The sequence below is a fragment of the Gavia stellata genome, chromosome 4 (genome assembly GCF_030936135.1).
Source record: "Gavia stellata isolate bGavSte3 chromosome 4, bGavSte3.hap2, whole genome shotgun sequence".
Lineage (NCBI taxonomy): Eukaryota > Metazoa > Chordata > Aves > Gaviiformes > Gaviidae > Gavia > Gavia stellata.
In genome coordinates this window covers 53026396-53040453 of record NC_082597.1, presented here as the reverse complement: position 1 = coordinate 53040453, position 14058 = coordinate 53026396, and the positions used below count along the sequence as shown (strand labels likewise).

At 35.4% G+C, this 14058-nt stretch overlaps 1 protein-coding gene across 4 annotated transcripts in view; it reads right to left on the bottom strand.

The window, feature by feature from the left end:
* APAF1 (apoptotic peptidase activating factor 1) overlaps positions 1 to 14058 on the bottom strand; it is a 35977-nt gene that overhangs the window by 16079 nt on the left and 5840 nt on the right. For all 4 annotated transcript variants that reach the window (XM_059817222.1, XM_059817224.1, XM_059817223.1 and 1 more), the window contains 10 exons: positions 13072 to 13184; positions 12415 to 12546; positions 11772 to 12010; positions 11050 to 11217; positions 10067 to 10198; positions 6521 to 6634; positions 5751 to 5929; positions 3739 to 3865; positions 1487 to 1612; positions 727 to 858 (listed from right to left, as the gene is read on the bottom strand). In XM_059817222.1, coding sequence (XP_059673205.1) covers positions 727 to 858; positions 1487 to 1612; positions 3739 to 3865; positions 5751 to 5929; positions 6521 to 6634; positions 10067 to 10198; positions 11050 to 11217; positions 11772 to 12010; positions 12415 to 12546; positions 13072 to 13184 — 1462 coding nt within the window. The remainder of the gene's footprint in view (positions 1 to 726; positions 859 to 1486; positions 1613 to 3738; positions 3866 to 5750; positions 5930 to 6520; positions 6635 to 10066; positions 10199 to 11049; positions 11218 to 11771; positions 12011 to 12414; positions 12547 to 13071; positions 13185 to 14058) is intronic.

Here is a 14058-nt window from a genome sequence, read left to right as displayed (position 1 = left end):
CAAGAATATACAGCCACGGCAGTAGGACCATTATGTTCATGCCGGTTAACTATACGATTTGCTTAGCTGTACTGTGAAATTGCACTCTTATTTGCCACAGTCTAGGTCTTACTTGATTCTTCTGTTTTCCCGCTTCCCTCAGATGCAGACTTCAGTTGCCCCATTTCTGCTCTTTCTGTGTATATATACTGCCTCCCAATCTGAACAGTGCCAGCTGGTTAACCTGACAAACCTCTTGCTTTGATTACTGTTATTTTGTTGGCTTCCGCCTTCATTTCTTTACTACGCCCAATCAATTTACTTCTACACTTCCATAATGCTTTTTTTTTTCCCCCAATCTTTCAACATCCAGTTTTTTACATTATTAATGTTTTCAATCATAAATTTCTGCCTTCATTTTTCTTATGCTGTTTTTAATCTAGTATTTCACTCCCATACTCTCCCATTCCCATCCCACCCTCTAGAAGTCTTGCCAAAGCCCTCACCTTCATGCCCTACCAATAAAGGACTTGCCCATTCTCCCTCGCTGAGCATAAACACTCCTTCTGTTCTGCCTTGTTGAAATCCGATTACAGATCTGTAGTCAGTACTGTTAATCTGTTGCCATCTCTCTTCTACCAGCTTCAGTAAAAACCCCCTTAATTTATAAATTAAATCTATTTATACATCAATAATTATCTTGTTATGATAAGTAGCATGAGAATAATCTCAACCTTTTCCACTCACTTTGATGAAAGTATCATTTGAGCAGGTGGCTAAAAGATACTGGCCCCTTCTGTTATTGAACTGGCAGCAATTGACCTGCTCTGAGTGTTCTTCATATACACACTTACACTGGCCTGTTCTTGAATTCCAGACCTAGACAGAATTGAAGGATGAAAAAGACTTTTAAATATATTTAAAGTACTTCATTTAAAAAAAATCTGTAAACTATGCTGAAATACAGATAAGGCCCTAAAACATTCTTCATAACACCTCAAAAATGTATTGAAGATAAAGGGAAAGCATATATATTTACAAGTAGAAACAAGAAGTTATGAGGGGAAAGGTCACAATTCAGGTTAGAATCAGATAAATACTGGAATTCCACCAAGGTTTTGCTACAATACTGAGGAATTAAAAATTCCAAATAATTCACATGTAACAAAAAAAAACATAAAAAAAAGAATTATGGATACATTCATCTGATGTTACGGATAGGATTGGACTCACACATTATGTTCTACTTAAAAAGAATCATCTGATAATACAAGTAAAATAAGTGATAATTCTTTAAGTATGATGTTAACATTAAGCATCTTTTATGTTATGTAACAAGTGGGGCTTTTCTGTTTGTCTGTTTGTTAAGGAGTGAATAATTAAAGTTTTTTTTAATTGCCTTAAATCTTAAGAATCTGCTCTGCCTGAGTTGGTTAAAACTGAAATTAGAATTACTAATTTGAAAAAAAAAAACCAAACCCAAACTGTCTGCTCTCCACTTCCTTACCTTCACTTTTTTATCAGCCGAACAAGTTGCTACAAATTCACCATCTGCAGAGAAGGTGCAACAAAGTATTTCATCATCATGGGCACTTATCTCCAGGAGTCTCTCTCCACTTTCTGCTTTAAACACCTAAACCAACAAACAATAAAATCTTATAACTCGCATACAATTTTAAGACATAAATATATTTGTTTTCTCTCAAACAGCTCGCTCTATATAAGCTCTTCATAAAATTGGTTTACTTTTGAAAGCATTTATAATTTCAGGGAAATTAACATAATAATTATTAAAAATATTTAATTTGAGCTTCAATTTTGTAAGGATGATAGAAATTGTTAGGGAGAGAAACAGTGAAAACTGATTTTAAAAATGATTTCTGTATGCAATGTGTATTTCATTAATGACTTTTTCTACCCTCACTCTTTAAGTCTAAATCCACATCCTTTCTCAGTATTTTTTAATAGTAACTGCAAAACACTGTATCTATTAACAAAATCTAAACTATTCTTAAAACTACAAATTCCATTTATATATATATAAAAAAATATATGAAATATATATAAATATATATATTAAAAAAGCATATATGAGATATCCTTCCGTGGAAAGTAAGAATTTCAGCAGCAATTGATGATTTGGGGAACAAACAAGAAAAAAGAAGTAGTGAAAACTTCTTCAAACACAACATAAACCTCAGTCTTGAGTTAGTTATAGGCAATAAAAGGACAGTTTGGGAAAAGTGTCACATATTAATCCATTTCCCAAAATTCTGGTATTTAACTTTACAATGGTGGCGGGGGGGAATCAGGTCTCCCTTTCCTCCTTAGGTTACATATTCTTAAGTACTAAAACAAATCACAGGGTGTTCTTCACAGCAGCGTTCAGGATTCTACAGTTGTGAAGTCCCCGTTTTTCCCTTTACTTTTTCAATTGAATGGGAATATCAATGACAACAAAATGGTTGGTGTTTGTTCAAATAAGAATGTAAATAGTGAAGTAACAGGAAATCTACATTTACGGTAAATTCTGAAGAATATCTGTTCTTAATCTAGCAATTATTTTTTTATTTTACAGAAACAGTAGAAGTAGCCTTGAAAACCGAAAAGCTTAGGCCACTATTAGAAAAAACATGAATAAGTTCAAAGTTAAATAATGAAAAAAGGATTATTGCTGATTTTCCTATTACTTCTTCAACAAAAGTTTAGTTTAAATGCAATTGCAATCCACATATTTTACTTTTTTTGGGTAGAAAATGAAGAGAAAAATAAGCAATCTGCAGTTTCAATAATGAGGCCATTAAGTACAGAAGTCCAGCACAGTAACTTCAGCACAGCATAAAATGAGTACATCCACCAGGCATCTCCTTAAGTGGATGCCATGATTATAGTATTGTGAAACCAGCAAATAAAATAAATAAATAAAACCACAATAACAACACATTAAATAGCCAAATGAACAACAACTAAGCACCACTAATATTATTACTTTAGTACTCAACTTATCAAGCATCCAAAACAATACCAAAGGCTTGCAGAAAAGTTGTTCTTTCCCCTTACCTTTGGCTGTCTGGAATATGGATACTTTACCAGGTTACTGGCTGGCTGATTGCTAGTTTTCTTGAGAGCTGGCTGGCTCCCCTCCAGGCAGACTGCTGGCAAATTTATGTTAGTCACTTTCCTCTCTGTCTCCCCTAATCCACTTCCTAAGCACTTTGGGCCCATTTCCAATCTAATACTGTCCTCAACTTCAGGGGTTCATTTTTCTCCCCAGATTTATTTCTTTTGCATGAGACAATTTACTAATTGAGCACCAAAGCAGCATAATGTCCACTACCATCCCATAGAAATAGTAAAGCTGTAATTAAACCGTCTTACTGTTTCTCAGTTCTGTAGGAGGTCTACTGTGACTGGAAATAACATTTTTGCAAGCAAATATTAAATATGCTGGGTTGCGTTACTTAGGCTGTGAGCTTTTCCATATCATTAAAAGGCGCCTCACGTTCACGTATTACAGCAGTGAGGGTATAAACCCTGAAATCACACAGTTTAGCTTTTGAACTAGAAGACAATGCTTACTATTCTAAACATGCAACTTAATGTTTATGTAATAATACATCCTTTTCAATCATTTATCTCCAACATGTTCTAGATCCCTCATATCTCCACATAACAGCAAAAGAAAAGCAACAGGACTGTTAATAAATGTTATCAAAATGGTACACAGCATCTTTTTTCACTTATGCATAGGTATCTTACCTGAAGTGTTTTATCAGCTCCACATGATGCTATTCTTTGTCTATCCTTAGAAAAGCAGGCATGGTAAACTGCATCTCTATGTGGACGAACAACCAGACGGTAGAGGTTTTTCAAGGATTTTTTATTTCTACAGGGTTAAGACAGTTGATTTTAGATGAGCAGGATTTACTAGTGCCTTTTTATTATTCAAAATCCTCTATAAAAAGGTAACACTTTTTCACACATCTTGAGCAGCAAGCTTTATAACAAGCCAACCAACCCGCTATACCTCACCTCTCAGCCTTTATGCTGAAGTAATAAGGGAAACACAAATTCCAACATTCAGTCAGAGTTTTTATTGCCCTCCAATAGTTACACCTTAGAGATCAAGAAAGATAATATGTGCACGAGAACTTAACAGGCTATTTTATGGGCAAAGCTGTTGCACTGCAAGGCACAGCCTTTCTAATGACATTTTTATGATCTGATATGTGCTATTTCCAAACATAAACTTCTTCCTGAGAATTCCTGTTCTCCTGCAGGTTCCTCTTCAAGTTTATTCAAAAACATTTGTAAATTTGTTTAGATCTTAGTAAATTTACTTAATTTTCACAGCAATGACTCAATTCATATCACTAGATATTTAAATAAAATCTATGACTATCACTGCATTTCAATCGGAGATTAAGTATAGAATCTAACACACCTTAGATGACTCTTGCATCACTTCAACAAAAACTTAGAATTAGTAGCAATCATAATCATCCTGCTTAGCCAGATCTTAATACAGAAAGCTGTCACTGTAATAAGATGATTTTGAGTGACGAATAGATTGTTACAAGATTAATTTTTTTCTAGAGTCAAAATGAATCAATGTACTTCAAGTTTTTATCATTACCAGTTTCAGTCTTCAGGTTTAGCATTTAAAAAATGGGTAAAACATTGCAAAACAAAGCAGCTGCACGGTAGAATGAAAGCAATTTTTCACTGCAAAATACTGACTCATCTAAGCCAACATTTTAATATTTTTTTTGCATATTATAGTAAAGTTAAAATTGCTGTTCAAGAGAGCAGTGTATTCACTTACATATCCTACAAACCATTTTTTAGAACCTTGCCCTTGGATGGGAGACAAAAACATCTGTGTCTGTTCTGTTGATTTCAGTCATATTCTTCAGCATGTCTCCCACATCCAAGGTGAAAGTCCTGAACTACCTGGAGATTACTCTTCTGAATTGTGCAACTTCAAAGCATTTTTGTTAGAATTCTGTTAGCTATGCAAAATGAAATAACCAAATATTCAAAGAGAAGACTTGAATACAAGTATGCCTGGATTAACCTGCCTGGTTATTACCATAATTACCTGACATAAAGTCATTGTGCTTTGCAACCACCAAGTATTGCAGATCTCAGAACAGAAACATCAAACAAAAGAATCCAACAGAGGCATTTACCTGGACTACTGGACTATGGTGGAAAAATGTTTAAATATGTATACTTTCTCCTTAAACAACTTCCAAAAATATGAAAACAGCACTATTTAAATTGCAGAAATTTCAAGATTGGGTAGAGATTACAAAGCCCTTTAGTATTTCCCATCTCGCTAATTTAAAAACATTTCAAGTTAACATAAATGCTGTCCTTTTTACAGTGTACATTTTACTAGAAAACCTAAAAAAATACTGTAACATACACAATACTTGCACTACTCTTTTAAAAAAAAAAGCATTTAGAGAAGTTTCAAAGTATCTTATTTTCATCTTTGTATAGTTATTTAAAAAGAACCATCATCGAGTACAGAAGTAAATATATTCCTCTATGTATTTCTATGTAATTGTTACTAATTTGTGGCCCTACATACCCAGAGTTCCCCTCCTCCCCCATGTTCTTGAAAATTATTTCACTTTCTTTCCCCAGAAAAAACACAGCAGTTCTTAAAAAGATCCTTATATTAGCCATACATTGTATTAGTTGTACATCAAATGGTTTCCTTGGATCAAGGGATCAGCATATCAGCAGATGCAGCTACTTACATCCATTCCAAATAAAATGTTCCTGTTTCTCTTTGAGCATGTAGCTTGGCTTGTTGATACACCTCTGATGTCTCTGGTTGGCAAAGACCCAGCTGTACAATGTCAGGAAAGGGCTGCCGTCCAAGAAGGTGCCCATTTAAAGACAGAAATTCCTGGAAGTTCTCACGTACTGTGCTATCCTATGTACAGAGCAGATAATATTTGATAACATAGAAAATGGATTTATTTCCTAAGTGCCGTTTGCTTTTTTAATTTTCTATACAGCTAATATTCTGACAGAAGCACTTCGTTCTATTTTTCTATTTAGTTCTATTAGCAAGTACATATGATAGACTGAAATATTTCATTATCCTATTCAGGAAAGCATATTATCCTTATTTTTCAAATAAAGGATATCAGCAACAGTGATTTACTCAATAAGCAGTCAATGTGAAACATCAGAAAAAGTATTCCAAGTGGTCAACAAAATTCTAAACCTCCTCAAAAGCAGAGTACCATATGTAGCCACCACTAGATACTGTTGTTCATCTTAGTTATTGGGTTCCATGGTCAATTACTTGAGCACACACTGACGTTACAACTAAAACTGAAAAGTTAAGTTTTCTTCATTTTTCTCTTCTCTAAGTTACAGTTTAACTTAGTATTTTTTTATGTTTCTTTTTTTAAGCTTTCTATCTATCTCCCATCCATCCATCCATCCAACAAAATGCAATTACAAAATAGAAAAATATATTTGGAACAGACTGATTATTTACCTTTTAGTATCATACCTTTTGATCCAGAATTGAACTGTATTCTACGTATTCATGAATCAGATGAGCAGGGCCTACCAATTCTGTTTTAGCTTTAATCCAATCTAAAGAAAACATAAGACCACGGAGTTCCTACAAGAAATAAAAATTTAAGAAATACAAATTAAGTTTCACAACAGATTCTACTTATGGGGAAAAGGAAAAGCACAGGAAATACATCAGGTATTTAATATGCTTCGGTACAATTGTCTCTAGTTAAAAACTTAGGAAATTGCCTATCTCCTGCATCTTACTCAATCAGGTATGAAAATTCTGGGTATAGAAGACTAAGCTTGTTATTTTAATGCAAAGGACTGCTCTTTGATACAGCTAGTCAGAGAAGGGATGGGGTACAAAGCAAATCTTGACTTTTGTAGCCCACAGACCTGCTTTCAGATACAACTCTTAAAAAGCTTCTTCTAGTCCACTCTAGCAAAGATCACCCTGCTAATAGTGATCTGTTCTTCTTCCTAACAGATGCTGAATTTGAATGAAAGCAAGACATCTGTTATAGTTGCATTTAACTTGAAAATAAGAAAGCTACTTAAAAGGCAATCAGAAACTGCAAACAGAATTATTAGAATAGAATATTTCAGTTGAAAGGGACCTACAATAATCAGTTCAACTGCCTGACCAATTCAGGGCTGACCAAAAGCTAAAGCATGTTATTAAGGGCATTGTTCAAATACCTCAAACACTGCCAGGCTTGGGACATCGAACACCTCTCTAGGAAGCCTCTTCAAGTGTTTGATTGCCCTCTCGGTAAAGAAATGCTTCCTAATGTCCAGTCTAAACCTCCCCCGGCACAGCTTTGAGCCCTTCCCACGCGTCCTATTGCTAGACACCAGGGAGAAGAGATCCGCACCTCCCTCTCCACCTCCCCTCCTCAGGAAGCTGTAGAGAGCAATGAGGTCACCCCTCAGCTTCCTTTTCTCCAAACTAGACAAGCCCAAAGTCCTCAGCTGCTCCTCATAGTACATTCCTTCCAGCCCTGTCACCAGCTTTGTTGCCCTCCTCTGAAAGCATTCAAGGACCTTAACATCCTCCTGAAATTGTGGGGCCCAGAACTGCACACAGTACTCAAGGTGAGGCCACACCAATGCTGAATACAGCAGAATAATCAACTTTTTTGACCAGCTGGTTATGCTGTGTTTGATGCCCCCCAGGATGCAGGTTGCCTTCTGGGCTGCCAGGGCACACAGACTCTGTTGACCAGCACCCCCAGATCCCTTTCTGCAGGGTTGCTTTTCAGCCACTCCTCTCCCAATTTATACTTGTGCCCAGCATTACTCCGTCCTAGGTGTAGAATCAGCATTTGGACTTGTTAAATTTCATCCCATTAATCATTGCCCAATGCTCCAATCTATCTAGATCCATCTGCAATGCTGCCTGTCCCTCAAGTCAGTCAACAGCACCTCCCAGTTTGGTATCCTCAGCAAACTTGCATCCAGATCATTGATAAATATATTGGACAGGACTGGCCCTAGAATTGAACCCTGAGGAACACTGCTGCTGACCAGTCACCAGCCAGATGTAGCCCCTTCTGCTACAACCCTTTGAGCCCTGCAATTCAGCTAGTTCTTCACACAGTGCACCATGTACCTGCTCATCCCACAGTTGGGCAATTGGTCCAGAAGGATGCTGTGAGGGACAGTATCAAAAGCCTTATTAAAATCCAGAAAAACTACATCCACCACCTTCCCTTCATCCACTGGGCGGGTGACCTTATTATAGAAGGATATGAAATTAATTAAACAGGACTTTCCCTTTGTGAACCCACGTTGACTGTGCCTGATGATTGCATTATTCTTTAAATGCCATACCCAGTATGATCTTCTCCATAATTTTTCCAGGAACCGAGATTACTAACAGGCCTGTAGTTTCCTGGGTCTTCCCTCATACCTTTTTTGCAAATTGGAGTAACATTGGCTAGCTTCCAGTCAGCAGGGACCTCCCCAGACTCCCAAGACCTTTGGTAGATGATCAAGAGGGGTCCTGCTATAACACTCGCTATGTCTTTCAGTACTCTGGGACAAATCCCATCAGGCCCCATGGTCTTGTGAACATTCAGCTGATACAGCTGGTGTCTTACAATTTCAGTGTCCACAAATGGAAAGTCACTGTTCCCACATTTGTGGTCCTCCAACTCAGGGGACTGGGCAGCCCAAGGTCTGTCAGTATTATTAAAGACTGATGAAAAAAAGCTTGGAATGCCTCCACTTTTCTTCATCCCTATTAGTCAGATGACCATCTTCAACAAGTATCAGTCCAATGTTTTCTTTAGACCTCTTCTTGATATAAACATACTTTTAAAAGTCTTTCTTGTTAAAAAAACATACTTGCTGGGATCAGAAAAACTGCTTAGAGACAACAGTGATCAGGCCCAAAGTACATTCCAATTTAAAAATCAGTAAATACCGCAAGGACTAAAAGATTATCATGGTTAAACTAACAAAAATAATACCTCCCCATCTTTATTAGCCTTCCAACAAACGGAAATCATGTCTAAATAATGAGAAATAAGTAATATAAAGAGTGTAAACTCTGGGAAGCATACAGTAATAATGAGACAGGTTAAAGAGCTCTGAGAAGCTCATTCTACAAAATGTAGAAAAGCTAATAATAAAAACATTTTTCCAATACATTGAAATTAATGAGATGAGATAATGAAATAAGTATGATCCAAAAAACCTAGATTTGTAGCCCACATTAATTACGAAGGTTCCTATAAAATGTAAGTACACAAAGTGTATTTTGTATGCTGAGTCAGAAGAACCATCTCAAAAGAGGTTCAACTGAAAAGGCTTGAGCAGATGTGAAATAAAGCAATTAGCAACCAGGACCAAATGCTATTCAAGGTAAGAATTTCAAAGACATTCAAGTGAAACTACTTAAGTATTAACTTTGCGGCATTATTTGCATCTTATACTAGCTCGGTACCTAAAGAACAGTAGATGGCAAAAACGATAGCAATTTTTTTAAGGTGCCAAGGCAATCCTGGGAACAAGAGATTTGCCCATCTAAGTCTTGCTAGACTTTTTATGGCTGTTGAAATCTGGTAATACAGAGAATGAACTTTTACACGCAATCAGTATGACATAGGAAAAAAAACCTAACACGACTTCTGTAGAAAAAATTAACAAATCTAATTGAACCCTCTGAAGAAATCAATTTACTTGTATTATCATACAATAAAGCGAGCCTGGGTTCTCAAAAAGGTTTAGAGAAGATTTCTTATCAAAGCTTCTTCAAAAGGAAAAGAAAAACACAAGCTATTATGATGCAAAATAAGAAATCTTCTCAAGAACAGGTTGAAAAGACTAGACAAAAAAGGTAGAAATAAAGTATTTTTCATAACAGACAGTGACTAGCAGTGGAGTCCCTAAAGGACTTTATGTTGTGTGTTTGTATATCTGCACAAAGGTCTGGGAGAAGAAATGTTCAAGTGGGAAAAAGCCTGGGGAGAAAGGGAGGGTGGTAAGGGTGGGTTGAGAAGAGAAACAAAAAACACTAGTCAGAACTCACCTTCTGCATGTTGGCACCAGCCATGTGATACGCTAGAAAGTTATACCAGTACATGCAATCCTCTTGAGATGGAACAGGCGTATTAAGTTTGTAATATTTCTTGTACTGATTTACTATGTTTTTATGTAGCTCCTGCAATGTGAATCAGAACACACTTTCAGTTAATACTACACCAAGGTATGGACTGGTTTCAGTATTAGAGGAATTATAATTATTACTAATATTAGATTGTATATAGTATTGAGGAATATTATTATTATTTCTCAATCGTAACACGTCAACAAATGAAATAAGAAAAGCTTACCTTCCAAAATTGTACACTTAACACATTTTATTGCTTAAGACTTTTCCAGAAACACTCTCTGGATATTGAAAGACAGAAAAGCAAGCTGTTAACCTTCCTTCTTAGGTTGAGAACAGCTATCAAATCACTCTTTACACTAAATGTGGGTAGCCAATAAAAAAAAAAAAAACAAAACCTTACATATGTAGATCTAAAGCAAGTCTAAAAATTTGCCTTTTATTCATACCTACTCTTTCTGCCCTGTCCTTCAGAACTGATAAATTTATGGGGCACAACTTACAGGTCCTTTCCCTGCAAGTATTGCCTTAAATTGAAAAAAAAACCCGAGTAAAAAGCACTTCTCTCTATTAAATAAGAAATTTCCTATTCTGGTAAGTCTCGATGCCTTTGGAATCACCAGTGGAACATTCCATCCCTGGCTGGAAATGTCTTTGACAGAGAGATAATGGATATAGAGTCTTCTCTCAGTTTAGTTTCTTCGCTCCAAATGGAACCATCACAAAATCACTCCACAGTTTCAAGTTGAAAACAAATGTTTTTAATTAGTCATCATTCAGTTTAACTGCATTGTAGACTTATTCTATGAAGCTACTCTGGATACTATTTAACAGAGGAGTATGTTCTGAAGAATGCCCAGCTTTGGAGAGTAAAGTTAAAAGTAGATTAGCCAATACCCTACCTGAAGCTGGTTGCGATTCTTCTCTGTAAGAAAGTCAAGTTGAAGATCATGTAAATAATAATGGAGTGACTTCCCATTACGATCACAGAACAATAGCGATTTGTTAACAAATTCCTGTAGTATATCTTCAACTTCTTCAGTTTCCATATCCCAAAGAATACAGAGAACCTAAAAAAGCATATTAAGACAGAAAAGAATCAGAACTAAGGGGTAATATGACTTGTAAGAATATCATAAAAGGCTACCAATTAACTAACAACAAAACACACGCTAACAAATACAGATGAATTACAAATTGTAATAAATTCAGTAAATTACCAATTCTTCCATACCAAACTCTAGGGCAAATAATACAAGTTATCCAATCTTTTGTCTATTTGTTCTGATTTATGGTGATCGTATCTTCTTCTTAAAGGAGACAAATTTCACATAACAGTTTTTAAACCTTCAGAGAACTCAATTACAATCTAATTAAAGATCTATATATGGAATGCACATTAACCTAACATTATGAATACAGCTATTCAGTTACAATTTTTTAGTTTCACTACTGACAATAGAAGTCATGATACAATTACAGACCCGACCTACCTGATCTAGCAATTACTATTAAGTTACATACAACATAAGTTATACACAACAGTTATAGATTTTATGAATTCTTTAAAGTTATTTTCTGTATCTCACTAAAAACGATGAGGCTTCTGCATTGCTGTTATTACCTTAGTAGGTACTTTAACATCTTTTGGGAGGATAGAGAGGTCTTTATAGTAGTCTTTATAATTGTCATTCAGTTGTTCAACACTTATGGACATTGCTTCATCAAGGGCTTCATAATCATACGAAGAAGATTTTCTTATTCTTTTAAACTGCTTATTCTGCAGCTGTTTGAGATAGTATTCCCAACGACTAGGGAAGTCTCGTAATAATGCACCTATCAAGGATATCACAAGAGGAGAACCTGAAGGAAAAGATTAAATTAATCTTAGAGGTTTGCAAGGAACACAATCCAATAGTTTAGTCGAGTGGTTGAATAAATCAGGTAATTTTCCCAATGCATTGATTAAATTATTGAGGTGTGGAGAACAGACAAACAAAACATGTCACCCATGTAGACATCTGCAAACTCACAAAATTTAAGTGTAATAGGGGGGTGGGGGAAAGATACACTGAAGAAAACTACTTTAAAATCAACGTGAGACACTTCCTTTTAGTTTAAAAAAAACAAAAAGCATTTAACAAACACTTATGTTTTACTTAAGGCACACAGTATTAAAGAATGTTCCCTCCTCTTTCTACGTCAAAACCTAGCAGAAAAAAAATACATTTGGTGGTAAATGGTATGTTAAAGAGCCTCAAGTATACCTTTGCATTCCCTTACAAGGCAGTTAGCTTGTTCTGGCAGTTCTGATATTTTCATATTCACAAATAGGGATAAAATCTCCAATCCTTTCTCATGTGCTAGTCCACTTTCTACATGAACCTCGTATTTAATGCCTAGGCATAGAAACATGGAAAAAAAATTAAAAGAATGTAAAAAATCCTATGGAAATTTTCCAAGCAAAATCTAGAGCAAAGGACCTGGCTCATGATTTTATGTACAGTATTTTATATGCTTAGTACTAAGAAAAGTATAAATTCTACTTATCAGAATCAAGTTTGCATTAGAGAGACAAAAGAAATTGGACTATAATCTAATAATTACAAATGCATTATGGGCATGTCATAGCAGTGACTGCTTAATAGCATAGAGATAGTCTAACAGCAGCAGTGTCACATCGGTTAATTTATCCTGTTGAGAATCATTGCACTCTAAAATGTGGACATACAGCTTTCAGGATAACATATAACATCTATTTCACAAAGAGCATGAAGTGTTACAAAGCAGAATTCTAAAACTTTGCCAACTAAGCACAAGTTAGCAGACACAGATTCTATCAGATTCTTTTAAAAGTTCACAAGAACAAACTGCATACATATACACACACAATCTGTGGTGCAGGAGAGGAAACTGTTCCTTACCAGCCACAGCATCTGTTACACTCCTGTCCCTGCTGGTGATAAGAACCTGACATTGATTATCAAATGCTTTTAATACCCAGGAATCCCAAATATCATCCAGGATCAAAAGAGATCTAGTGCAAGAAGAAATATTGCAGATTTCAGATCAACTGTTAGTGCTAAAATACAGTATTTCATTTTAATAATGAAATAACATTTTCAGAATTCATAATGTATCACTGTATAATTTTTATATTAACGTGTAAAATATCTTAAGAGGTCATTAAACACTGTGAAAGAAAGCTGAATGCAAGTATCTCCAAAAAATAAGTTTTTACCATTTATTGCTTTAAAGCTACAATTGAAGTGTAAACAATAAAGTTTTGAGAAACATTTCCATTAGTAGATAATAGGAAAACCAGAAATATTTACTCTGTTTTTCATGTCATCAGATACCATAAATGAAGAAAAAAGTTGTATGGGACTAGACGACAACTCTGCTTGACACAGGCTAATGGTAAGCTTTGTGGGAGAAATCATTTCAGTTTCCTTTTGACTCGAGAGTTTTCAGTTTTGTTCTTGTATCTTCAGAAAGCAGTATGAGACTAATCCTCTTGTGAAGGAATTACCTTGGATGATGAGGGTTTTTTTACATAAACAACATTTTATAGTGACTACATATTCAGATCCTATGGCTAGTCACATTTGTAGGTTACTACGTGGAATCTCACCAGAATAATGTGTAGTAGACTTCCCTACACCTGCCTACATCTGACAAAGAAGTTACTGAAAACTGTTTTTAAAAGGTTGGTTCCAAGGGAGCAGGAAGTCAAAAAGACTGGCTGGCAAGTAGATTTATTAAAAGAAAAACCAGTTGTTTGCATTCTGTGTGTTTTGTGGAGGGAAGAAAGTTATTGAAACCCAATCCCGTGAATTGTTTACATTTACTGCCTTTATTTTTTTTGAAGGGATGGAGTTTTCAGCTACATTAATCATTCGTTCAATTAT